This window comes from Spermophilus citellus, assembly GCF_964194105.1.
Source record: "Spermophilus citellus genome assembly, chromosome: 1".
Lineage (NCBI taxonomy): Eukaryota > Metazoa > Chordata > Mammalia > Rodentia > Sciuridae > Spermophilus > Spermophilus citellus.
Window position 1 is genome coordinate 114,516,891 of NC_138182.1, and position 25,517 is coordinate 114,542,407.

Below are 25,517 nucleotides of genomic sequence, written 5' to 3' on the forward strand. Positions count from 1 at the left end.
CCACTAAAGGGAGACAGTGGCAATGGCCTTGCATTCACAGTATGGTCTTGGCCTAGCAGTAGTGTGGAGCTGCCTGACAGCTGGGTAGCTGATGACAAGGTCAGGTGGTGGGGATACCTAGAGCCTCTAGGTACCTCTTCAACCTGCCCAGGGGCTTAGCCTGCCTTGCCAGTGGGGCTAGACTGCTATACTGACCTGGGGCAGAGCCCAGGCTGGATTTTTTTTATGATGCTTAGTTCTCCTGATTCTAAAAGAAACTTGAAAATGCTAGGTGTGGCCCAGGACAGATCCTGAAGCTGTCCTCTAGGGGTCTGGACTCTGACTTGTACACTGCCCTCAGCCCTGCACATGGATAGCCTGAGTGGAGGCTGCTATCTCTTATTCCAGGAAATGAAGGTGAGTTCCATCTTCCAGGGCAGCCTCTTCTTGGGGACACTGTCCAGAGGGAGAGTAGACTTTGGACCTGCTTGCCAGCTGCTGAGAACTGAGGCGCTGAGGTGGCCAGGGCATTTGCTGACTCCTATTCTGGCTACCTCCTGTGGCACTGATAAGCTGGAGGATGCTTTCATGGTAGAAATGAGACTTCCAGAAGGCTTTCCCTCTTACGCATGGTCAGGCCTGACTTGGGGAGCAAAGTACCACCTGTACTTCCTGGCATGAAAGCGACTCTTTCCTACCTTGCAGGAGACAAAAACATTGGAGCCAGTGAAATAGTTAAGAGACTTTATTCTAATAGCTATAATTACAGTGCTTGTCGAAATGAAAACTGAAAACAAGTATACAAAACAGTTGATTACTAATCGTGTATTGAAAGCATTAAGAGGTTCCACGACACCAAATAAACCAGTTCTGAGGTTTCCCCAAGATAAATTTAACAGCTCCAGCTTCTTCAGTGTTTATCAAAATACAAAAGAAAAAAGTAGAGGTCGTCTTTTTCGATGGCAAATCGGACCCTTGCAGGCTGAGGGAGGAAGCTACTTCACACATGGAGATGGGGGTGCTCCGGGACCTGTGGGTCTGGAGTGGACCAACCCTCCCAGCTTGCACGCACTCATGCTGGTGAGACCCAGACCTCCTGCCAGCGGGCTGAGCAGGTGCAAGAGTGAGTGGGTGCTGGGAACATGGGCTACTGCTCTGGCCACACGCCAACAAAGGGCGCATCTGGGCCATGTGCCCTGCAATGGCTCTCCCAGCCCGCCCCCAGGTGACTGTGTGAGCACAAGTACAAGCACAACGCTATGGAATGCAAGTGACCCAAAGACAGGCGAGTCACGGGGTCTACTGGGACCATGCAGTGGATGGCGGTTTGTGTCACCGTCTTTGTGTTCCCACAGGGGAACAGCTGATCCGATGGACTAGCATTCAGGCTGTACACTAGGCATAGTCTCCCTTCTGTGTGTTCAAGTGTTCTCCTTGTATTTTTAACTATTTTAAAAAATGCACTGAGTTTGGGTTAAAAACCAACCACCAAATGGATCCCAACACTAATCTACAGCCCAGGAGCTCCTGGAGGCCAGGTGCCCACAAGCTTAAATCCCTCCTCAGTACTGACAGTGAGTTGATTCTCTTTTTACAATAAAAAAGCTGAGTAATATTGCATAGGAGTACCAGAAACTGCCTCAGTGGAAACAGAAACTATTTACATTAAATAAAAACCTGGCTGCAGGCTGCGTCTGCACATGTACAGCACGGTGCGATGCACACTGACCCAACCCATGGAGACAGCTTCTGGCACTCAGGACCACAGAGTCGCACGTTTGCCACATGAGAGGAAAGCGAGGGCGGAGAGGAGAAAGTGAGGGGGTGGGGGGGTTCTGGTTCACTTCTGGTTCCGGAGCTGATTGGACAGCCAGTCCAGTCCTTCATAGAGCCCGTCCCCGCTGGTGGCACAGGTGGCCTGAATGTACCAGTTCCTGTGACGTAGCGAGTGCAGCCCCAGCTTGTCTGTGATTTCAGCTGCGTTCATGGCATTTGGGAGGTCCTGGGGGGAAGAAGGGGTCAGTGCAGAGCCTGAGCTTGGCACCAGGCCCACCCCCGCTCCTGGGTGGTACCCACCTGCTTGTTGGCAAACACCAGGAGGACAGCGTCCCGCAGCTCATCCTCAGCCAACATCCTCATGAGCTCCTCGCGGGCCTCATTCACACGCTCTCTGTCATTGCTGTCCACCACAAAGATCAAGCCTGCAATGCAGCAGCATTACTGCAAATGTGGACAACAGCCCACCCAAGCGTACCCACAGGCAACAGATACAACCACAGGCTCACAGGCAGCCCTCACGGCCCTGGGCATGGCTTTCCTGGCCATGATTCTATAGCGTGCCTTCTGCCCTGTCCAACAAGGCTACAGAGCTTCTATTAGGAGGCAGATGACAGGAACCTGGGGTGAAGGTCAGCTGCTCACCTTGGGTGTTCTGGAAGTAGTGGCGCCATAGTGGCCGGATCTTGTCTTGGCCACCCACGTCCCACACAGTGAAGCTGATATTCTTGTACTCAACGGTTTCCACATTAAAACCTGAGGGTGAGATTGTAGCTTAGGGTCCCCTGGACCCATCAACCCGTCCCTGGCCTCCCGAGCCTCCCCAGCCCCTTCAGAAATCTCACCTATGGTGGGAATAGTGGTCACAATTTCACCCAGCTTCAGTTTGTAGAGAATCGTCGTCTTCCCTGCAGCATCCAGGCCCACCATGAGGATGCGCATTTCTTTTTTGCCAAAAAGGCCCTTGAAGAGGTTTGCAAAGATATTCCCCATCCTTGTGGGTGGTTGGAAGCGACACTGGCCAGAGACCTGGGGAGGCAAGGTGTCCGGGCCTGTTTCCATGTTGCAGTGGACAGAAACCCCCGGCCCAGGCACATGTTCCTCCTGAAATCCCATGGGGGTATGACAAGAGCCCAACAAGGCCTAGCCTAGCTGGTGGCCCAGGAAGGCAGAGATGCCAGAGTGACCTCTTGCCTCCCAGCACATTTATTTGGCCTGATACCATCAGGCTGCGGGGACATTTGACACAGCCACACTTGCTCCTACTTGTGGAGTAGGCAAGCAAACATCTGAAAATTGGGTTTTCAGAAGCATGAAATATTGCTACAAAGACAGCTCTTAGGGGCTAGAACCACTCAACATCCCTCCCCACACAACTAGAGAGGAGGGGCTAGGAGGCCCCCCCAGAGGGTTAGAGAGCAGGTGTCACTAGTCTCAGGACCACAGGCCAAACCTCCCCAACACACCCAGGAACTCAATGTGCTGCCTCAGCACAACATAGGACAAGCCAGGGAGCACTGTGGTGTCACCTGAGCCAGTCAAGCAGGCTCTCTGCCAGCTCAGGTCTCAGCATCATCTTTCATTCCAGATGACCCAGGTAGCCAGGGCCCTGAGGAGCACATGGTTCCATGATGCCATGCTGCCACAAGGGCTTGCATGTCAACCCACACTACAACTACAGGATCCATTAGAAAAGAAACGTAGGAGACACCAAGCAAATCATTTGTTACCAAATCACCAGAGCCTGGTCCAAGACTTGAAGTGCCTCTGGGAATGTGATGAAAACTGCCCAGGCTCTGGCCTTACCATCCAGGGCACTTTCATTTTTCAGTTGTTTTTAGTCAAAACAGAAATTTATCACTTTTTAAAAATGTTGATTGCTGAAGGCCTTCAACTGGGGGCTGTGCAGCCCTCACCAACCAACAGGAGGGCAAAGCAGCTCGGTGAGATAGGGTAATGAGATGGCTACAAAAGAACACCCCCACACAGGGCAGCGTGTTTACTGCTTACAGCTCCAGGGCTGGAAGTCCAGAGTCAAGGCCTGGCAGGTTCCATATCTGGTTCTAAGATGGAGCCTTGTCCTACATCCTCCAGAGGGTAGAGGCACAGGAGAGAATCCACCCCTGAAAGCCCCTTTCAAGGCATCACTGATTCATTCACCAGGTCAGAGCCTTGTGACTTGAATACTTGCCTGCTACTGTTGCACTGGGGTTCAACCTCCCACACACAAATCTTGGGGGACACATTCAGTCCACAGCACTGTGTGTCAATCAGGAACAACAGAAGTGGGAGAGATCACCTGCAATTAACTGCACCAGCAAGTCACCTCAGATGGCTGTCTTCCTAGCACCCACCTGTGGATCTCCACTGCCCATCCATCTCCAGTGACCCTGTGTACCCAGAAGCATTCTGGGAGATTCCACCCCTCACTATACCTTCTCCTCCTCCAGGTTCAGAGCCCCCGATGACGCCCAGCTGCAAGGGTATGTATGCCTTACAGTTGGGATGACAGTCAAAAGTTACTTACTAACTTCCTCACCTGCGGTGTAGTACTCACTTCAGGGACACCTTCCCTTCTCCATTTCTTGGTACTGCTCAGTGGGCACCTGTCTTGCTCAGGGGGTTAGACCCAGCAGCCCTGCTGATTTGATATCACCATTGTTCCATATATAGCCTCTGGAGCCCTTTCATGCTGGATCCTATGCCCTGGGACAGTTTCCCTTTTTGGATTTGCACATTTCGTATTAAAAACTTACTCAATGTCTACAATGTAAGCAGACTTTGCTATTACGGTCCCTTTTCTGGGATAGCTAAGCTCCCTGGGTAAAGAGCCTTTGGGAGACAGAGCAGACAAGCACCACCCTACCCCTCAGAGCACTCCTGAAATCACTGCCCATAGGGCAGTAAAATCTCAAGAGAGGAGAGGGGAGGGGAGGGGAGGGGAGGGGAGGGGAGGGGAGGGGAGGGGAGAGGGGGGAGAGAGAGAGAGAGAGAAAGGAGCGAGACATTTAGGACTACATGTGTGGCTCTCACCTTTAGTTCTCATCAGGGTAAGAGAAGAGTAACAGTAATCTCAGGCCCACAAGCCTCCCACGGGGATCCAGGGTCAGGGTGAGAGGAATGGAGTCCAGGAGACCAACACCCATCCATGCAAAAATTGCACCTCCTGAGACACAGGCTGTGGACAGAGTCCAGCCCTGAGCACCCTAGGAGCAGATGCACCAGGCAGACACCATAGGGAGGGAGAACAGGAATGTGAGCACACGGAGAGCCCTGGAACACCCAAGCATATAAAGACATGGTCAGTCTAAGGCCTCAACGCAAGGACCCACTGACTCAGCATCTGGAGGCCCCATATACTCTCAGAAAGCCTCCAATGAGCAACAAGCAAAAAGGAATTTGGTAGGAAGCAGGAAAAGACAAGAGATGGAATTTATCTTCAAGGAAAAACAGAGCTGGGGATGTAGCTCAGTGGTAAAAGCACTTGACTTTTGGCACCAGGTTAGATATCCAACACTCGAAGGAAAACCAAATAGTAAATAGGAAATAAAAACCAAAAAGGAAAAACAATTAAGCAAACAAAACAACAAAAAATCCCAGACCCACTCTCAACACCAATAGGTTAAAAGATACTATGTCCACAAAATAAGAATAGGATTCTGAAACAAAAACAAGAGACTTTTATATACAATACCAACAGCCAAAATGAAAAGTTTACAATGAAGGCTCTCAGAAAGCAGGACAAAATGAAAATATGGGAAATAAGGAGCAAAATGAAGATCAACATCAAAGGAAGAAATAAAAAAAGAAAAAATATCAAGGAAGAACCCAAGGAACTGCAGGGAGATTCTTAAAGGCTGAGGCCTTGCCTGTAGCACTCTGGACACAGCAGCACCAGCAGATCAAAGGCTGGCTCAGGTGATATTCTTGCCCCTCTCTCAACACTGAAAACAAGACTCTCAACCAGGTATTAGGAAGAAAAAAAAAAAATCTCCCACAGAGATCCAGGTACAGGGTGAGAAGAAGAGAGCCCAAAGTGATGGGAAGCAGCTGGGAGACAATCCCATTCAGATTCAGCACTGCCCACTGCTGCCGCCGCCGCCTTCTTCTTTTTTAAAAATGGTGCTGGGGATTTAATCCAGGGCCTTGTGCATGCAAGGCAAGCACTCTACCAACTGAGCTATATCCCCAGCCCACTGCTGCTTTCTTGTGCCAAGGATGCCTCAGAATTACATGTGCTGGGCCTGGCCTGCCTTGCAGCACCCTCAACAGAGGAGCTGTGGGGACCACAGTGGTCACAAACCCCTCCCCATAGGTGGTTTTCTTTTTAAATTTTAAACAAAGTACCAGAGTCACCCCTCCTCAAGGGGAAAAGCAGTCACACAATTTAGTGGGGGAATCAGGAAGAGGCGAGCCTGAAGTCTCAGGTTCAAGACACACCCCACAAGCACTCAGGCCTATTCTACTGTCTTCACAGGCAGAGGAGGTCAGAGCTTCCTGCCTCGACACGCCCCAGTGTCCCTGAGGGGCCTGGGTATCATCCACTGCTGCTTTCATAGGCCCAGGTCCAAGAGAACCTCTGCATTGGAGGAAAAAAAGTCACTGCCAAGGTACAGGCCCCAAATAACTGTGCAATGCCCAGCCTAGGTACTGTCACCTTTCCTCCACCAGAACACTGTACAGAAGCCAAACCTGCCTTTCAGGTTCCTCTGAATTACCCTGTTATTAGTAAGCAGTGAAAACCAACTTCCCTGAGAGTCTCCTGCCCCTTCCTTCTGTGACTCCACACTATCAGAGGTCATGCAGTCCCATCATGGTTCTTTCCTACCAGGCTTTGGGCTCTACCTTAGGCCAAGAAAGATCCTTCACAAACAATGTGCTCTAAGACACCAGTGCAGGTGGTCTCTGCTCTGGAGTCTCTCTGGCAGGAGGGAACCTGCTGGCCTCCTGAGCTGGGGTGAGGAGATAGAGCAGCTTCAAGGAGTGAAGACTACCTGACTGGTCCAGGTGCTAAAGAAGATACTGACTAGCAGCCAGCACCCCAACTGTCCCTCCATAGCTCTCAGGGATACCTCAGGACAAGCCAGACAGCCCTTGTCTAAATTCGGCTCTGGAGAACAATAGGTTCAGGTAGAGAGTTCAGTTTTCCTCCAACTATTAGTGCTGTTCACAGAACCTAACTAGGAAGGCAAGGGCCTGCCACTGGAGCACACAGGGATGGGTTCCATGTGCCCAGACTTCTCCCGGTTGCTGATCCAGCTGGGGGCTATGCTCATGAATGCTGTGCTTGCACAATGTGTTTTACTACCACGGAACACTGGTGACATTAAGAGTTCTTCTTCTGGGCTAGGGATGTGGCTCAAGCGGCAACACGCTCGCCTGGCATGCGTGGGGCACTGGGTTCGATCCTCAGCACCACATAAAAATAAAAAATAAAGATGATGTGTCCACCGAACTCTAAAAAAAAATTCCCTCTCTTAAAAAAAAGTTATTCTTTTTTTAAAGCTTTATTAAAGTCAAATTATTATAGCATTAATTACATACAGTAAAATGCACTGATAACTGATTCATAATCTCAGCTTTCATATCTAATTTGAGGAAAATTTAAAAATTTGAAGATTTTCTGGAGGAACTTATATCATAAAACATTTTCTTTAAGACTTAGCAAAGAGCAACCGTGTTCCAACAGTGATGCAAGCACAATCAGTTGTGTGAAAGCCTGATTCATTTCCAATATAGGAGATTCTTAATTTAAAGCGGCTCTTCTACCTTCTACTTTCATGCGAGACTTGGTGAGATGTACTCTGCACACACTGCTTTCTGTGTAACAATACGGGGTCTTAGCACATCTATTCCTAAAGTTTCAGGTCACTGCATGCCCCTCAACCATGTCCAGGTTTCTAGGTCTGCTGTGTATCTGCACTGCACATCTTGACACCATTTTATAAAACGTGTGTAAGAAAACCATATGTGCTGATACTGTGGACAGGCAGACACACATTGGAGGCCTGCAGAACTGTGACAAAGGTATGACCCAACCAGAACACTCGAAAAGGCCCAACCCCAGGCACTCTCCACATTCAACCAGGTTGACTGCGCCTTAACTGCCAAGGAAAGAGCACACCCAGTGCCAAAGGCTGGCTATGCAGTCCACAGGGTAGGCCCAACCTTGCACCTCAGCTGAGCACAGGCTATATAGCTGTCTCATAGCTGCAGGTCTTCTCAGTTAAGGGAGGGGTATTACCCACCAGGTGTGAGGCTTAGGTGGGTCGATGACTAAACTTCAAGTTAGATCACTCTTTTCAGGCTTGAAATTCAAGATGAAATCAGTTTGAATCTGGACAGCTAGAACGAATGTGACTCGTGAATCTATCCTTGATTCACAGTAGCTCAAATGCCAAAGAGATTTGTCCACGGACTGCTGCACGTTTATATTCTGTGCTCCCTGTTATTCAAATGTTTGTTACTAATTTTACCACAACTGCCTCAAAGCACTTTATCAAACACATTTAAGGCCTTATGAACTTCATACCTGGGTAGCTCCGAGCAAATATCCAGATGGGCTCTCACATGGCCTCCAACAGGAGCTTCAATAAGGAATAATGCAGCTCTTCAATAAGGAAACATGCAGCTCTGGGAGTCACGGAGGCCTTCTCTAGAGCTTGTACCAGGAATACCTTGCAGTCTCCATCCTTGTAGTTGACAGTTTATTCATCCCTCAGTGTTTTGTCCTGCCCTTCTCTCTCAGTAACAGAAACCTGACTTGTCACTGGACACAAGACCTTCCAGAATAAAAACCATAAACCCCACACTTCCTGGCCATCCCTGGTATCATTGCATGCCCACGGCCAGGGACACCAGCAGAACCCAAATACTGGAGCATTTCTACTTTGGCAGGAAGGATACAGACTGCCTCTACCCAACTTGAAATGTAGTTAAGTCTGAAAGACCAGTCACTGAAAAGCAAAACCCAGCATCCCAAATCTGCATCAACCTAAAATGAAAATGGAGTAAACCATGATAACTTATGGCAAAGATGCAAGTGAGAAACCACCTTGTAGTTAATCGGTGGGGTCACCCCACAGGCTGCCCCAGCCACGCTACAGTCATTAGTCAGCAGTCCTCACACTCAGCCCACCCCAGGGGTCACAGGATTGTCATGTGGGGGTTATTCTGTTGTTCATGTAGAAGACCCTCCCCATGCTCTCTGTGCACAGTCTTGACTCCTGGTAAGGCCCCAGGTCTTGGGTTGCCTGCATGCCCCAGAGCCTACCCCTTCACACAGATGGAGGGCATACTTGTGCACCAAGGGCAGTGCTGGCCACAGGCAGGTGCAATACATCCTTGTGGAACAGAATTGAGGGAGGACCCTTGTGGTGACCATGCCCCAACCTCCATCTTGAGATCCACAGAACCCTAGTTTGCTAGCAGTGCATGTTCCCAAACCTTACTGAGAGGTCTCTGGTTGCAGCAATGACCTTCCAGCATAGCTGTCGTCTTTTCACTGAAGTCCCCCACCCCAACTCCTCATGGAGGGTAGGCAGGCACACACCTAGACTATGTAACAGAAGCTCATAATAAACACCACTAACCAGGATTCAGTGGGATATGACCTGGGAAGAGAAGTTGACCAGCACTCTAGTTCTGCGGCAAGGCAATTCGTAGCAATTTAGCTTTGCCAGTTCACCTCCTTAACTACGAGTTCTCTATAGAATACAAAGGGCTTCCCTCCCTGCACAAGGGTAGGGGTAGGGCTAGGGGGCTGGTGTCCTGGAGGCCCCTTTCCACACCCTAATAAAAAGGGAACTGGAACAGCTAATGGCTGTGGCGCTTTCATAAAATAAGCTCCCAGAGAGCCCAATGGTGCTTCCTCAAACCACTCAGAAGGGGCAGGGCCTTCCAAGGGTGATTAAGCCAATCTCTAAAATTTGATTTCTGTCTTAAGGGATCTTTCATTTTTGCAGGAAGGCAGGCAGGAAGCAGCCTACTTCTTTTGAAGACTTGCTCTTCCAAAGGAAACAGAAGAGTAAAGTGGAGTTGGAAGGAGCAGTCACTAGGTTCCCTTTGCTCTCAGGGTCCACCCTACTCCACCAGGGTCTGCCAGACATACAAAGGGACAGGGACCTCCACCACACATATATACACACACAAGCCCTGAAGAACATTGTCCTAGCTGAGCCTATGGTCTCTGGCCACACCCTTGGCAGCCCCAGTGTCTGGAAAGCCTAGCACCTGTCTCTGCTCTCCAGGTGAACATGGCTCCTGCACATGACCCCATGTATACATTTCCAGCTTTTCCATCAAAAAGCACCCCCCCTTCCAAATGTGTAATATCAAAAAACTCCAGTTTTTCTGACTCAACCCCTGGTGACATGCCACCTCCCCTCACCTTCCCCAACACTGTATCAAAACATGCTTTAAAACACCCCTGCCACTCCAAAAGGCAGCCAACAGACAACCTAACTGACACACACACACCAACTGTAGACTACAGAGAATCGGCGAGGCTGCCCCAGCAATGACGTCACCCGGAGATAGAGGGGGGTGACTTCCACTGAAAGGCGTGTTTCAATGCTGGGCATTGCCATGCCTGAGGATGGAGGGAGGTGGCCAGAGAGCCCCCCTACCCAGGCCACTGGAGCACTGAGTGCCAATCTCAAGAGCATTTCAGTTCTATGAATGACTCCCCCCCACCCCCCCAAACAAAGAACAACTCTTGGTAAAGTTCTGAATGGAACAAAACACAATTACCCCTGACTTACAAGGTAACTGCATTCCTGGAAAATTAAGAACATGTTAAAACCATGCCAAAAACAAGCAAAAAAAAAAAAAAAAAAGGCAGCTTTGTCTGTAAAACAGATCAGACTGAGGATATTACAGATAGATTTCCCACCTACATGAAAGCCACACAAGTGCATTCCTGGTGCTGCCAACAAGCACCAGGGCTGATTCCCAACCTGGGAAAGCAAACATGCTCCCACAAACTTCAAAATGCCCTTTCTGGGGACTGTATTGCACTCAAGAACCAGGACCACCCAGCAGGCAATCTTACCCTCCCCAACTGCTTCTGGCAAGCCCAAACCCACCCACCTCACAGGACCCTTGTGCCAACTGTCCTGGGCTATGGAGAAGCTGCAGATCCCTCGTTCCTTCATATCTCTGCTCAAATGTCACCTGCCAAATGGCATCCCCACTAGCACAGACAGCTTTGTGTCTCCTGCTGAGCACAGCCTCCCCCATCTTCTTCTGCTAGGCCCCTTGCTGAGAAAGGGGAGAAATCAGAGGGATAGAAAGAAAGCAATGGTTAAAGAAAGTTATCAGGGCCCTTGGGACCAAGAATATCAACCACACATGTCCGAAGGTATGCTTTTTCCTAAGAACGAAGTCAGGTAAAAAACTACAGTGTTAACAATGAACACTGTTAACCTATACACAAATATGGTTCAGTCTGAAAATTCCTGTGACTCTAACAATGTGGAGACTCAGGCCTGCAGAGACACTGGGAACTGCTGAAGGCAAAAGTACTGCATCTCCACTGCTCTATTCAATGTCCAAATCATGAGAGGGAGTGGAGTATGCATAAAACCTGCCCTCAGGTACTTCCAACAATAAAAACAATGTTATGGTTAATTTCCCTGGTAATTTTCAGGATCAGGTATCATTTTGACAATATAGAAATACTAAATGCTATAAGTATTTCGAGCAAAATTTCACCACCAAAGTTGCCAAAAGATATAGTATTTTTAAAATAGATTAATGGATTTAACGAGTGTGGAACGACAGTCTCACCTAGAGAAGACAGGTAGCTTCACAGGAAATCAAACTTATCACCTGGCAGGCACATCTAACTCTGCCTTCATTTCTTTTACTCTTCAGAAACAAGTCTAGATAAAAAATCTAGAAATCTGCTTCTTGGCCACTTGTGCCTGAAACATACTGATAGAATACTTATAGACCTTCTGTTAAAAACCCCCAAAGGGGGCTGGGGATGTGGCTCAAGCGGTAGCGCACTCGACTGGCATGCGTGCGGCCCGGGTTCGATCCTCAGCACCACATACAAAGATGTTGTGTCCGCCGAAAACTAAAAAATAAATATTAAAATTCTCTCTCTCTCTTAAAAAAACAAAAAACAAAAAACAAAAAAAAAAAAAAACCCCAAAGGATAAGTACAAAGCTTCCTACTTAGGCATATGGTACAGCAAAAGTTTTGAAGTGAGGCATAGACAAAAAGGTGTTAAATCTTACATATAGGCATCTACCACTAGAAATTATTCCTAGCCTGTTACCATCATTTAAGGAGTAAAACTCTTTTTGCGATACTAAGGATTGAACATAGGGGTGCTCTACCACTGAGCTACTCCCTAGCCTTTTTTATATTGTATTGTGAGACAGCATCTCTTTAAGTTGCCCAGGCTGGCCTTGAACTTGCCATCCTCCTGCCTCAGCATCTCAAGCAGCTGAGATTAAGGCAAGCACCACCACAACCAGCAAGGAGAAAAACTTAGGTTTTTGAAAATGTATCATACACTTCTTCGTGGCACGTGCATGGATCATACCAAGTCTCCTAAACATTAGTGACCCCTGGGTCTCAAGAGGTATGTGGAAATATGTGCCTCCTAAAGTGAATTACTCCTAAATGCTATCTGCAAATACCTGCCTGCTTTTTATACTTTCTTCTGTCTCTTCCCTTTGACACTTTAACCTTCCCTTTATATGGGCTTATAAGAAATGCCACTCTGCCTTGTTTGTTGGCTAACCACTATTAATAAAATTCAGGAAATGAGGACCAGTTAGAGACAATATGGAGGTGGGGCCCTGATCAGACATCCTTACCACACCTCCCAACCTTGGTGGCAGGCTGGGTTGACAAGACTCTGGGTGAGGCCCAACAGATCCTCCTAAGAACAAAGAACTTGGACGTGCTTAACCGTGCAACATTTTTCCCACCTAGTCAGGCCATTTGACCAATCTGAAAATGCTGAACAGTGATATTGTTGCACAGCCGTCACCCATGAGCTGCAATTGCACTTCAAAGATATAGTATTTTTAAATAGGAACCTAAGTGGGGTGCATGTGCTAGGAATCCCAACGCCTCTCTATCCCCTACGTGCACCTGCAAGAGCAATTCCAATGAGGAGTGGATATGGCACAAAAAAAGACATTCTTAACTAAGATTCCAACTGAAAGAAATTTTCCTGTTTCTCTCCCAGCCACCTCGGACAGATGTGCATTTACTTCCTTTCACTATCCTCATTTTATGAAAGTGAAAGGTCAAAGGGGAGATGGCCCAGAAGAGGCAATGAATGGTACGGCAAGCCTGTGCTAGCTGGGGTCTGAGATCTGCTCAGTGAGTACAGCCATAGCTCTCAGAGGAGTGTCTGGAAAAGCCTGGTAAGCAGGGCTTGTGATTAAAAGCAGATTTAAATCCTCACATAAGTGTAACATTTAACTTGAAGAAAAAAATAAATAAATGGATCCAACTCTCTCAAACCACAGGAAACAGGAACATAGTATCCCATGAACCTGCATAACAGGTTTCTTCTCTTGTTTAGTTCTACTCTATTGCTGCCTGACTGGGGTCACCTCAGCAGCTGGCAGGCCACATTACCTTTTGCTGCAGGAAAATAAAAAAGCCAAACATCCCTTCCTCTAATTTCAAGCCTGCCTGGTCTTAGACAGAGACACCTGATAGGTGAAGATGTCTGAACACCCTCTACTCTCTCCATACTGAATTGTGCAAGAGACATAGCAAATAGCTCAACTAACATGATTTAAGAGTGCAGAAAAAGGTTTTGCTTTCTACTAACTTTCTTTCCACGATAGGCAGACTATGTGAGTCAGCTGTTGTCCACATCAACTGTAATGTGTGTGTGTGTGTCAGTGTTTTGATAGTGGTGCTGGGGATCAAACCCAGGGCCTGAGCATGCTAGGAAAATACTCTCTCACTAAACTACACCTCAGCCCATAAACCTTTTTCAAGTAGTGACTCTGTGTATCTGCTTCATGGACAAAAGCAAATTGCTAGAGTTCCAACAATTCAGGTTAGTTCTCACCAAGATAACTGAGGACAATAACAAATGCTTCCCTATCCAACATGACCAAACCTTTATGCCAAGAGACAGTGCAGCCAATTGAACTGTGCCTAGCACTCACACACTCATCTCTCAAGTTTGGACCCTGCTGTAACACTGGATTTCAAGTCCTCAGTTTTGGCAACTTGTGCTACTGAAAACTCAGATGAAGTAAGGACACCATCCACCAAGTGATGCATGTTCGAAGCTAGTCAAGGCCACTGATGGCCAGCAGACCACTCACTGTGGCATCTCACCAGCCTTCAGACAGACACTGCAGAAAACGCCAGAACCAACTGGCAGGAAAAACTGCTGACCACTAGTTCTGAAACAAAAACTACAATTGACCGTTCCAACATCAGTAGTGACACCAACCACACAGCTCTCCACACAGACTTCTGAGACCACCCAAAACAGCCATAGATCTTCTTTTCCTGCCAGCAGTTTCATGTACAATCCTACCCTATTTCTGCAAAGCAGCCACTTGCTGTTTGGATGGAATGGGAAAATGCCCCCTTCTCCCAGCCAATTATCCAGCACTTCAGGTGTTCTACAATGGTCCAGTTACAATCTGACACGCCATGACCACCCTGATTGTGCAACCACAACTGTGCAATGGGTCTCGCCTCCGCAGTGAAGGCTGTGAGCACACCATTCCACACGCAGGTTAAAGATTCACCAGCCTGAAAGAGCCCTTATCTACCCAGGACAGCACCAAGGAAACCAGCCTGGAGTTGAAGCAAGGATCAGCCAGCCCTCCCTCCGCAGGCCACGGGGCCTTGAATGCACACCACAAATCTTGTCTCACGTGAACAGCAGAGTTAAAGGGGACGCTCTGGATTCCCCTGCAGGCCCCAGGCCCTTGAGTGAACACTGCAAGAAGGGAAAAGAGGGAAATTCTGGGAGAGCTGACCCCAAATCATGTCTCACAGAATCAGGGGGGGGGGGCATTCTGGGCTCCTCCTGAAGTCTCCAGATGCTCCCTCCTTCCATTCCAAGCAGTCAGTCCCGCAACCCGGGTCCCTGCCCACCAAATGCCCTCCCGGCTCCTCCCGCAGCCCCCGTCCCCGTGAACAGGAACTGGACTCCGGAGGCTAAGATACAAGCCCTTGCCACCCGCGTGACCTTGACGGCGTCTCGGGGTCGCCCAAGCCTCAGTTTCCCCATCCCCACGGCTAGGACCGCGACTGAAGGCAGCCGGATCGCCCTTCTTGCGGGGGCAGACCCCGCGGCCTCGCCCGCCCCCGGAAGCCCGCTCCCCTCCACCCAGCACCCGGGGTGCCGGGCTCCGGAGGAGTGTAGAGCGGAGCGGAGGAGGCAGGAAGCCCAGGCTTCCTCAAGAGCCCGGCGTCCCGGGCGGACTTCCGGACTGCGGTGGCCGCGGGAGGGTCGGGGCAGGAGGAAGCGGGGGACGCCGCGGGGCAAAGCCGGGGCCTGAGAGGCACGCCCGGCCCGGCCGCCCAGGCCCTCTCGGCCCCGATCCCGGCCCCGGCCCGGCCGCGCCCGGCCCTTGCCTCGTCCGGCCCCGCCGCCGCCGCAGCGGCCGAGTGTCCCCGCGAGCCCTACGCCGCCCTGCCCCCGGGCCCGACCCCAGTCCCGACCCTGGCCGCTGGCTCGTCCCGCGCCCTCACCTCAGCGGCGGCTGCTCCGAGCCAGGCGTTGGTTTCGCTCCCACAAGATGGCGGCGCTGACGGCGGCCACGTCAGCGCCTGCGGCCGCGAGGTACACCGGGAAGAGGCAGGCACGACTGAGGTCACGCCCACAACTCAGCGCACGCGTACTGACTATAATTGGGCTGTGAGGGGCGGAGCCAGGGACGCCCAGCTCCCGGATCGCAGCCCTTGCTCGCACCCGCGCTCCCGGTTTCGGAGCGCGCCCCTCGGCCGGCCGTCGGGCGTGGCTTCTGAGTCGGTGGGCGCGTGCGCATGCGCTCCACAGTGCCCAGACTCCAGCCCATTTCGCGGATGCGGAGACTGAGATTGCTCTGCGTCTTTCTTGCCCCAAAGCGGCAGTCCCGGGGTGTCACCCTTACCGTCCACAGCCAGGCAGTGGTCCCGAGTTCTGGGAAAACCATGTGAGGACCAAAAGGGTGCGATATCCCCCTCAGGATTCTCCAGGGTCCCGGATTCTCCTGCTGGAACCGGACACCGAGGAAACCAATGTCACTGAAAGGTGGCCAAAACGGTTAGAGACGCAAGCCAAGTATCAGACACCCACTATGTTCCTGCGCTAGCTTCATTACCCTGGAGACTGCAATAACCAGAGCCGACTTGTGCCCACTCTCCAGAGCCAACGAGGGGGAGTAAGGGTCAGAAGCTAGGTGGGGAGCCGGCTGATCAGATTCAGTAGGTGACAGAGGCCACGGTGGGGACATCACTGCCCCAGAGTGGTCAGGGTCTGCAGGGGACAGAGGCCAGCGTACAGACCAGGCTGCCTTGAAGGGTGGTCAGAGTGGCCTCTGGTAAGGTGGCCTTCAGCTGGGATGCAGGTGCAGCAGAGGCACCCCTCCCCCCTTGACCCCTACGACAAGAAAGCAGCAGAGGACCATCAGAGCCCTTCTCTATATTTGAAGGAATGAGACCTGGCAACCTTTGTGTTGGAGGGCAGTGGAGGCTCTTTTCAGCCCAGTACCCTGTGTGTTATGGAGAGTTAGGAAGTAGGTGGTCATATGGATCCTGGCCCAGTTACCCACTGTGTCCAGGCTGAGGCAGGAGGCAGGGCTCAGCTCAGGGGTTTCTGGGCCTGGCCAAAGCCTTCTGCTTACTACCCTGTCCTTCTCGCCCACTCTCTCCCTTGGTCAGGGCATCTGGTGGCTGACACTTCTGGAAACTCCTCTGCAGCTGATCTTGTGGAGGCTGCAGAGATCCCAGGCAATGGTGACCCCTGGCCCTGAAATGCAGCCCCTTCCTCTGCCTGGGCTCTGGCATGAGTCTCACTGCCATCAAGGAGCAGTGGGTGGCTGTTTGGAGATTGTTCTCTCCCACCCTAAACACAACAAATGCTCACACAAAGCCTCGGGAGGGTGCAGAGACCCACTGGACTTTCGTGGTGCTGGAGAACCCCCACATCCACAGGGGGACCTGCAATCCCAGCCATCCTTTGAGGCAGCAATGACGGCCACTTTAGAGGCATGCAGATCAAGAAAGGGGGTATTCAAAAGAAAAACTGAAAAAAATGCAGACAGGGTGATGGACTGACTTGCAGATTACTGTGATTTGGTCATTACATGCTGTATGTACTTATTGAAATGCCTCAGGTATCCCATAAACATATGCAATTACTATATGTTGGTTAAAAATGTGTTTTTTTTAAAGAGAGAGAGAAAGAGAGAGAGAATTTTTTAATATTTATTTTTTAGTTTTCGGTGTACACAACATCTTTATTTTATTTATATGTGGTGCTGAGATTGGACCCAGTGCCCCGCGCATGCCAGGTGAGCGAATTACCGCTTGAGCCACATCCCCAGCCCGGTTAAAAATGTTTTAAAAGTTCTTGTATGTATAAAAAAATACATACATAAATCAGTAAATAAAATATTGCTATGTTCCAGCAAGCAATCATACCCTAAGTAGGGCTAAGCCCTCAGTAAAACTGCACTGTCTTGGTGGTGTTTGAGTGTTAAAAAAATTAGATATTCACTTAAAAGATTTATATATTAAAAATTAGACAATAAAAGAAATTTCCATTTTTTTGAGAATAGTCAGTAAAATGAAAAAAAAATAAAGAAAGGAAGAAGTTTATTTAAGATACATTCAGTTAAAAAAAAAAAAAGCCCGAGGCTGGGGGTGTGACTTAATGGAAGACCCCTTGCCTAGCATGCACCAGGCACTGGGTTTGATCCCCAGCACTGCAAGATAAACAATAATAAAATGAAATAAGAATACATTTGCATTGCTTTGAATGTGGAAAAAAAAATGAGACAAATTGCTCAATGCCCTCCTTAAACTAAGAAATGGACCTTCTTTCTTGTTGGGATGTCTGTTTGGGATCCATCCTAGGGTAAGAGAGCCAGGCAGGTGTAGAGAGTCCTGGAACAGGTCCTTGCCAGAAAAGCTGCAGGGGAAACTGGCTTTGCTCCCTGAAGTAGTTTGGGGACCAGAAGCCTCTCTTTCCGGAGCACCGAAATGGGAGCAGCTTCGGCCAGGAGGGGGCGAAGTGAGTTGGCTGGAGGGAGCTGTTTCTGTGGAGGCAGCCTGGAGACCCCTGGTGCAGGGTGGCACCTGCACCAGCCAGCTCAGCGCCTAGCTTTTAGCCAGGGCTCCTCCCCTCAGTGCCTCCCTGTGCCTGAGGACTGGGTCAGAGACAGGGATGCTGAATAGACTGGCTTCCTGGAGAGAGTAGCTAGAGAGATGGATGGTCCAGAGTCAAGGGATGAGGCAGGAGTGCCCAGGAGGTGAGAACCGACAGAAGACCAGTGACAGTTGTTTGTACCCAAAAGGATCCCACTCTTCACCCAGGCATTTTGTGCAGCTTCTGTGTACAGACTGAGGTGGGTGGCATTTGTGCCAGGCTTCAGGTGCTCAGAGTAGTTGTATCTGTACCTGAAGTGGAACACAGCTGGGATGGAGCCCCTAGATCTGCCTGTGGCCAGCTGGTTGGCTCTTTCCTCAGGCCCTTCCCTGCCTCTTGGGACTTGATGGCTCTGACGCCTCTCTGCAGGTTGCAGTGTTATCTGTATTTCTTTGCCCAGGAGCTCACTATTGAACCAGGTAGTCCAGCCTGTTGGGTTGGTTGTCCACCACATTGGACAGATCAGAGGCCACCTCTTTGGGGTTTTCTGCCCAACTCTGCCCTTCCATGAATTCTCTCTTCCCAATCACCCAGCAGGAGACTCAGAGCAGGCTAATTTTGGAGGAATCTCAAGCTCAGCTGAGCTGGGACGGTTCTGTGTGGTATCCTGATTCTCAGTTGGATTTGATCTTTTGTCCACCATACAGACACCACCATACATGCACTATACAAGCACCACTGTACATGCACTTGAAGGCACCACCATACGTGCACCATACAAGCACCACCATACGTGCACCAATAAGGCACCACCATACATGCACATACAGGCACCACCATACATGCAACATACAAGCACCACCATACATGCACATACAGGCACGACTGTACACGCACAAACAGGCACCACTATACGTGCACCATACAGGCACCACCCTACGTGCACCAGAAGACACAACCATACATGCACAAACAGGCACCACCATACATGCACATACAGGCATCACCATTCATGCGCCATAAGGCACCACCATACATGCACCAACATCAGCATCTGAGTACAGGAAGAACTTTATGCCCTTAATGGCTGCCTGGAGGGTGGGGTGGGGAGAGAACCATGCCCTGCTCTCTTCTCCAGAGCTGCAACACTGTGAGATATGTATTTGGTCATCCTTAAGGTCCTGGGAGTCTCTTAAGGGCTGTGTTTTCCTGCTGCTGAGCCCCCTACTGACTGGCAGCCCAGGCAGCTTCAGGATAAGGCTGGCCCCTGAAAGACCAAGGCAGGGTCAGCCTCCAGGGAAGAGAGAGGGGCTTCGGGCTGAGTGGAACACCAGTGGCCAGTGATTTAATGTGTCACACCCATGGAAAGAAATCTCCATAAACCCCCAAAATCACAGGGTTCTGAGAGCCTGGTGGCTGAACCTGTGGTTCCTGGAGTATGGAAGTCATGTAGCCCTCTTCCCCTACCTCACTGATGTGTCTCTTCATCTGCATCCTTTGTAATATCCTGTGATAAAGCAGTAACTGTAAGGAAGTATTTCCCTCTGCTCTGTGAACCACTTGAGCAAATTAATCCAATCCAGGGAGGGTTGCAGGGATACCAATTTATAGCCAGTTAGGGCAGCCTGGCTGGCATCTTAGATGGGGGTTTCCTTGGGGACTGAGCCCTCAATCTGTGGAATCCGATATTGTTCACAGAATCAGAGCTGAATTGAGCTAGAGGACACCCAGCTGGTGTCCAGTGCTGCAGAATTGCAGCTAGCATATAGGGAGAAAATCCTGTGGTGTGGGGTCACAGCAGCCTCCTGCACTGGGTGCTAAGAGTATGGGAGAAGCTGAATTTGATTTTTCTTTTCTAGGCTATCCCGCCCAGAAGATCAGGTTGAGAATGGAGATGGGGTGGACTCAGGAACCTCTCTCACTTCTGGAACTTTCAGGCAATTTCTCTTTCCCCTTATACCTGCTCCAGCCTCATTCTCTCCATCCCATGCCAGCCTAGAGGGGTGTGTGGCCTTGTTGCGCAGGCCAGGTTTCCTCTGCTGGGACAAGGCCTGGGGATGGGGCCCCTGATGCCCCCTGAGGTGTATCTCAGTCCTGGCACAGCAGCCCACACTGGCAGGCCAGCACCACCAGGCAAGGTGGTGTTCTGTGCGGTCCTAGCCTCATCCTATAGCAGGTGGACAGGTGTGGAGGGAGAGTCAGCAACAGGTTTGGCTTTATCAACCTCTGATTGACATTTAGCTTTTTCTTCCATTTTGAATGCAGGCAACATTGCCCAAAGCAGTATTAGCAGGACCTGTGTTTTTAAAAACTCTTTGGTTGGCACAGAATAATCGTGTGAGCTTATGGGGTACATTGATAGTTGACAGATGTCTTCGACTTGTAATGATTGTCAGGGTAATTAGCATTCCCATCTCCGCAGACATTCCTCATTTCTCTTTCAGGGTCTTTGAACCTTTCTCTTCTCATTCTTTAAGAAGTATGTAATAAACTTGTGAACCGTAGTCACCCTGCCATGATGAGGGTTGCTCCTTTCTAGCTGTGTGTCTCCCTCTGCATCCCCCCTTAGTCCCTCTCTCCCTCCCAGGGGCAGATAGTCCTGGCCCCTCCCTGGGATCCCAGCACTCTGCCTCTTACCTGCAGTACAGCTGCTTTCATTCTATGTGGACCAAGGCCAGCCAGCCCAGAGTCCTGAGGCCCTAGGGGTTCTAGGGGGAGACAGAATCCCTAGTCTCTTTTCAATGCAAATGTCCATGAATTGGGATTTTCAGAAATTTGGAAAAACCCTCTCAGAATCTGCAAAGGGCCCAACTCGAGCTCAGGGCCTGTTCAGAAACCCTTTGTCCCAAGGCTTAGGCAGCCCTAGGGAGATCTCCCACTCCTCCTGCTGCAGGGCATGTGGCGGACAGAAAGTTGCTAGCTTCAGTCGCTCCCCCTCCTGGGATGCCAATATGCCCTCGTGGGCCCCTCTACCATCCCTCCTACATAGGACTGAGGATTTGGCCCCCAAGCATGGGTTTGGGGAGACCCTTCCAGACCACAGCAGCTTCCAGGGGCTCTGGTGACTTGGTGGCAGTCCTCACATTTGTTCTCCCTGGGTCCTGGGGGTCAGGACCTTGGGAGGGCTCTCCATATGGTCTCTGCACACAGCAGTTGCAGGGCAGCTATCTTTCTTACAGGTGGCTACTGGCCTGCTCAGCTGAATATGTGTCCTTCCCAGGTCAGTGTGGACAGTAGTTGGTTGGGAGACAAGCTCCGAGGCAACCTGTTGCCTTAGTGACCGTCTCAGGGGAATGAAGTGGCTCTCTGCTGGTAACCCTCTGCCAGGAACCCCAGAAGAACCTAGGGAGCACCTGGCTCAGTAGACCTTGGGCCCTCAGGTCTGGGGAGAGGGCCAGGGTTGCATGGGGCACCTGGCCCTCCTGAGTAGGTGAAGGGCTTAGAGTGGCCCAGAAGAGATCCCCTACTCCTCCTCCCTCACTCATCACTCCCCAGAACCCCCCATGCACGTGTTTGGAGAAAGCCAGGCATGGAGAATGTCAACTCTGCAGCTGCAGGTACTGCAGAACTGCCCTGAATAAGGGCAGGCAGCTGCACAGCTGGACACTGGTGGCCACCCACCTGCCCACCAGGCCAGTGTCCTCAGATGCATGGGTCAGGATGCACAAGTGCTCTCTCAGGGACCCATAAACGTCTGGCCTGAGGTCCTAGGGCACAGCCCCTCCTGCAGGGCTCCAGGGTCATGTGCAGGTCAGGCACATTGCCGGTATTCTTGTTCAGGAGCCTGTGAGACCTCTGTGCCCTGGAGAGGAGCTTGAAGTCCCTGGTACTTGCAGCCATCTCACTCAGGCATGGATGGTGTCACACTGTAGATCTGGTTTGCTTCTCCCTGGTAGCCAAGTGTGTTGAGCATCTTTTCATGTGTTGTTGGCCATTTGTATACCTTATTTGGAAAAACATCTGTCTTTTCTCTCATGTTTTCTTTAAAATTTTATTTTATTTTTGTGATGCTGGGAATTAAACTCAGGAGCCTTTTATCACTGAGTGACATTCCCATTCCTTTTTTACGTTCTATTTTGAGACAGTCTCTCTGTTGCCAGGCTGGCCTGGAACATGCGATCCTGCCTATGCCTCCAGAGCAGCTGGGGTTACAGGTGTGGTTAGCATGCCTGGCTCCCTCCTGTAGATTTCTGCCCCTTTCTTGGCTGGAACAATCTTCTCTGCTTCTCTTGCTGTTCCACTTAATTTCATTGTGTATGTACATTTGACAGATTTATTTGTTTATTCTTTTTGGCTGTCTTTGAAGTGAACACACGACAGATGCTCAGGAAAAGCTTATAGAATGAAGGGTTGGGTGGCATTATTCCAGGATAGGGAAGGAATGAGCAGGGACCAGAGAAGATGAGGTGGCTCAGCAAGGGGCCACCTGGTCTGGGGCCATGCAAACTGGACAAGAGGGGCTTAGGACAGTACTGAGATCTGGCATGTCTCCTGCCTGCAGGCTGGCAGAGCTTCCCTGTCACCCACCAGCTGGACTGCCCTTGGAGAGAGCAAAGTTGTGAGGTGGCCGTCAGGTGGGGGCGCTCCTGCCCAGGCTACTGCACTGTAATCACATGGCCCCTCTCCTTGACCCAACTCTGCCATCACATTCTCTACTTAATTGGGGCCCTTCAGAGCAGCCAGCAGAGGTTAATTAAAAAGCCCAGCTGAAGGCATCTGCCGCCAGCGTGGGCCCCACCCCTAGCATCTGGGCTCAAGGCTGGGCCAGGAGCATGGACAGGACCTAGCCCTGGGGAATGGCTCCTCCATGTTCCCTCAGGCTTGTCACCAAACCTGGAGCCACCCTCACAGCCTGGACAGCAACTTCATGCTCCTATGCTGGGCATCTTCAGGCAAACTGTCTCCTTGATCTCGTGGAAGGGGCACTGGCCCTCCGGTACTCCAGCATTCTGATTACCTAACTGTCCCCCATGGGATCTGGGTGTTGCATGTGGCTCCTGAGCCTGCTCCCTCCAATTCCTGGCCCTCCACTGCAGGTTCAGTGGGCTTGCTACTCAGAGCCCCTATTCAGGAGGGGTTCTCCAGCTTCTGTCCACTGGCTGCTGCAGAGAGTGGCCAGGGCCTCTGGGAGGGAGGGTGCAGCAGGTGTGTACAGGGATAGATGGCTCCAGAAGGGAGGCAGTCAGGGATGGAAGGGGAGCCTGCCTCAGGGTGTCAGAGTCTGCAGGCCTCAGGCCCTCACATTCCCCTGGGCTTGGCTGCAGTGAGAGAGACCAGGGATGGGGGGCAGAGAGGGAGAGACACAGGCAGGTGGACAGGTGAGCCTGGGCCTCTGTTCCCAAGGGGATGGCAGAGATCCTTCCCTGGCCTGCAGGATGACAGCCTGCCCAGGGCCAGAGCACCCATCTGGGTAGTGCTCAGCTACTGTTCTGGCCCAGAAGTACCTGCAGTGCTGAGAATAGGAACAGGGCATGGGGCGTGGAACATGGGGGCAGGCCATGTGGGACGGGGGCGTGGCCTGTGGAACCTCGGGGCAGGCCAGGTGGGACCAGGGCATGGTGGAATGTGGGGACAGGCTATGTGGGAACGGGACTGGTGTGTGAAGCATGGGGGGCAGGCCATGTGGGAACGGGGCGTGGCCTGTGGAGCCTGGGGGCAGTCTATGTGAGGAGACCCAATCCAGCACTTTGGAGTGTGAAATGGAACCATCATCCACAGAAGAGAAAAGCCCAGAAATCCACCTAATGGCAGAATAGAAGCTGGGGACTCAGGTTATGCTGGGAGCTGGTCAAAGGTGTGTCTATGGGCTGGGCCTTCTGCCTGGTCAGCCTGAATGCTGAACTTCCTGCCAGCCAGGTGAGGCACAGACCTGGAAGGCCACTGGTTCTGTAGGGCCAGCCCGATGTGTCCCACATACTTCACAACCAGGGACTGTTCAAGGACCCCAGGACCCAGAGGGAGGGACATGACGGTCATCACACTCTCCTGCTTGCTCATGAACTGCCTGGCTCTGGGAGCAAAACAGTGGATGGTCCAGCTCTACCTCAAAGCTTCCGCAGGATGACCTGGACCAGGCTTACCTATAGTTAGGAGGAGCCAGACCTGGGTTGAGGAAACTTCTATCTTTACCTGAATTCAAGACTGGGCCATCAGACAGGAAAGGCAAGGAGGATGACCCAAAACCTGTCACCATAATGTCCCACCTGTACCATCCCCACCTGCACAATCCCAACCTGTACCATACCACCTGCACCACCCACCTACACCATCCCCACCTGAACCATCCTCACCTACACCACCCCACCTGCACGATCCAACCTGCACCACCCACCTGCACCATCCCCACCTGCACCATCCCACCTGCACCCCCTCACCTGCACCATCCTCACCCGCACCACCCCACCTGCACCATCCCCACCTGCACCACCCACCTGCACCATCCCCACCTGCACCATCCCCAACTGCATAATCCCACCTGCACCATCTTCACCTAAATATCCTCACCTGTACCATCCCCACCTACACCATGCCTACCTACACAATCCCCACATGCACCATCCCACCTATATCATCCTACCTGCACCATCTTAATTTGATCTATCCCCACCTGTACCATACACATTTACACCATGCCCAACTGATCATCTCCACTTGCACTATCTCCACATGCACCATCCCACCTATATCATCCTACCTGCACCATCTTAATTTGATCTATCCCCACCTGTACCATACCCATTTACACCATGCCCAACTGATCATCTCCACTTGCACTATCCCCACATGCACCATCCCCACCTATGCCATCCTACCCGCACCATCCTCCTGATTTATAGCCACCTACCACCACACCTGCATCATCCCACATGCACCATCCCCACCTGCACCATCCCTACCTGCACTATCCCACCTGCACCACCCCACCTTCACCATCCCCTACTTGCACCACCCTCCTACATCATTCCACCTGCACATCCTACCCGCACCATTCCACCTGCACTATCCCCACCTGCACCATACTACCTGCACCACCCCATCTGCACCATTCCATCTGCACCATCCCCACCTGCACCATCCCTTCCTGCACCATCCCACCTGCATCATCCCCACCTGCACCATCTTCACCTGCACCATCCCCATCTGCACATCCCACCTGCACTGTCCCACCTGCATCATCCCATCTGAACCATCCCCACCTGCACCATCCCACCTGCACCATCCCCACCTGCACCATCCCACCTGTACCATCTTCACCTGCATCATCCCCACCTGCACCATCTCACCTGCACCATCCCACCTGCACCATCCCCAGCTGTATCATCCCACCTGCACCATCCCACCTGCACCATCTTCACCTGCACCACCCCACCTGCATCACCCCACACACCGTCTTCACCTGCACCAACCCCAACTGCATTATCCCATCTGCACCATCCCCACCTTCACCACCCCACCTACACA

At 51.2% G+C, this 25,517-nt stretch overlaps 1 protein-coding gene across 2 annotated transcripts; it reads right to left on the reverse strand.

Moving 5' to 3' along the window:
- Window positions 1-709: 709 nt before the first annotated feature.
- On the reverse strand, window positions 710-15,608 carry ARF1 (ARF GTPase 1). Of its 2 annotated transcripts, none has more exons than XM_081286376.1 (5): window positions 15,458-15,608; window positions 2,601-2,784; window positions 2,401-2,511; window positions 2,056-2,180; window positions 710-1,981 (listed from the first exon to the last, which is right to left on the reverse strand). In XM_081286376.1, the coding sequence occupies exons 2-5, from the start codon at window positions 2,746-2,748 to the stop codon at window positions 1,820-1,822; spliced, it is 546 nt and encodes a 181-aa protein (XP_081142502.1). In that variant the 5' UTR covers window positions 2,749-2,784; window positions 15,458-15,608; the 3' UTR covers window positions 710-1,819. The 2 variants fall into 2 exon arrangements, with proteins under 2 accessions (XP_081142502.1, XP_081142501.1); XM_081286375.1 differs by lacking the exon at window positions 15,458-15,608 and adding an exon at window positions 10,846-11,010.
- Between the last annotated feature and the right edge of the window lie 9,909 nt (window positions 15,609-25,517).

Bases quoted from the DNA above. Each gene is read 5' to 3' on its own strand.
- ARF1 (XM_081286375.1), bottom strand. From the start codon at position 10,995: ATGGGGGAGGCTGTGCTCAGCAGGAGACACAAAGCTGTCTGTGCTAGT. The intron at 2,181-2,400 runs GTGAGCAGCTGA...GCTGCATTGCAG, and splicing joins CTACTTCCAGAACACCCAAG to GCTTGATCTTTGTGGTGGAC. The intron at 1,982-2,055 runs GTGGGTACCACC...TCTTCCCCCCAG, and splicing joins TGGTGTTTGCCAACAAGCAG to GACCTCCCAAATGCCATGAA.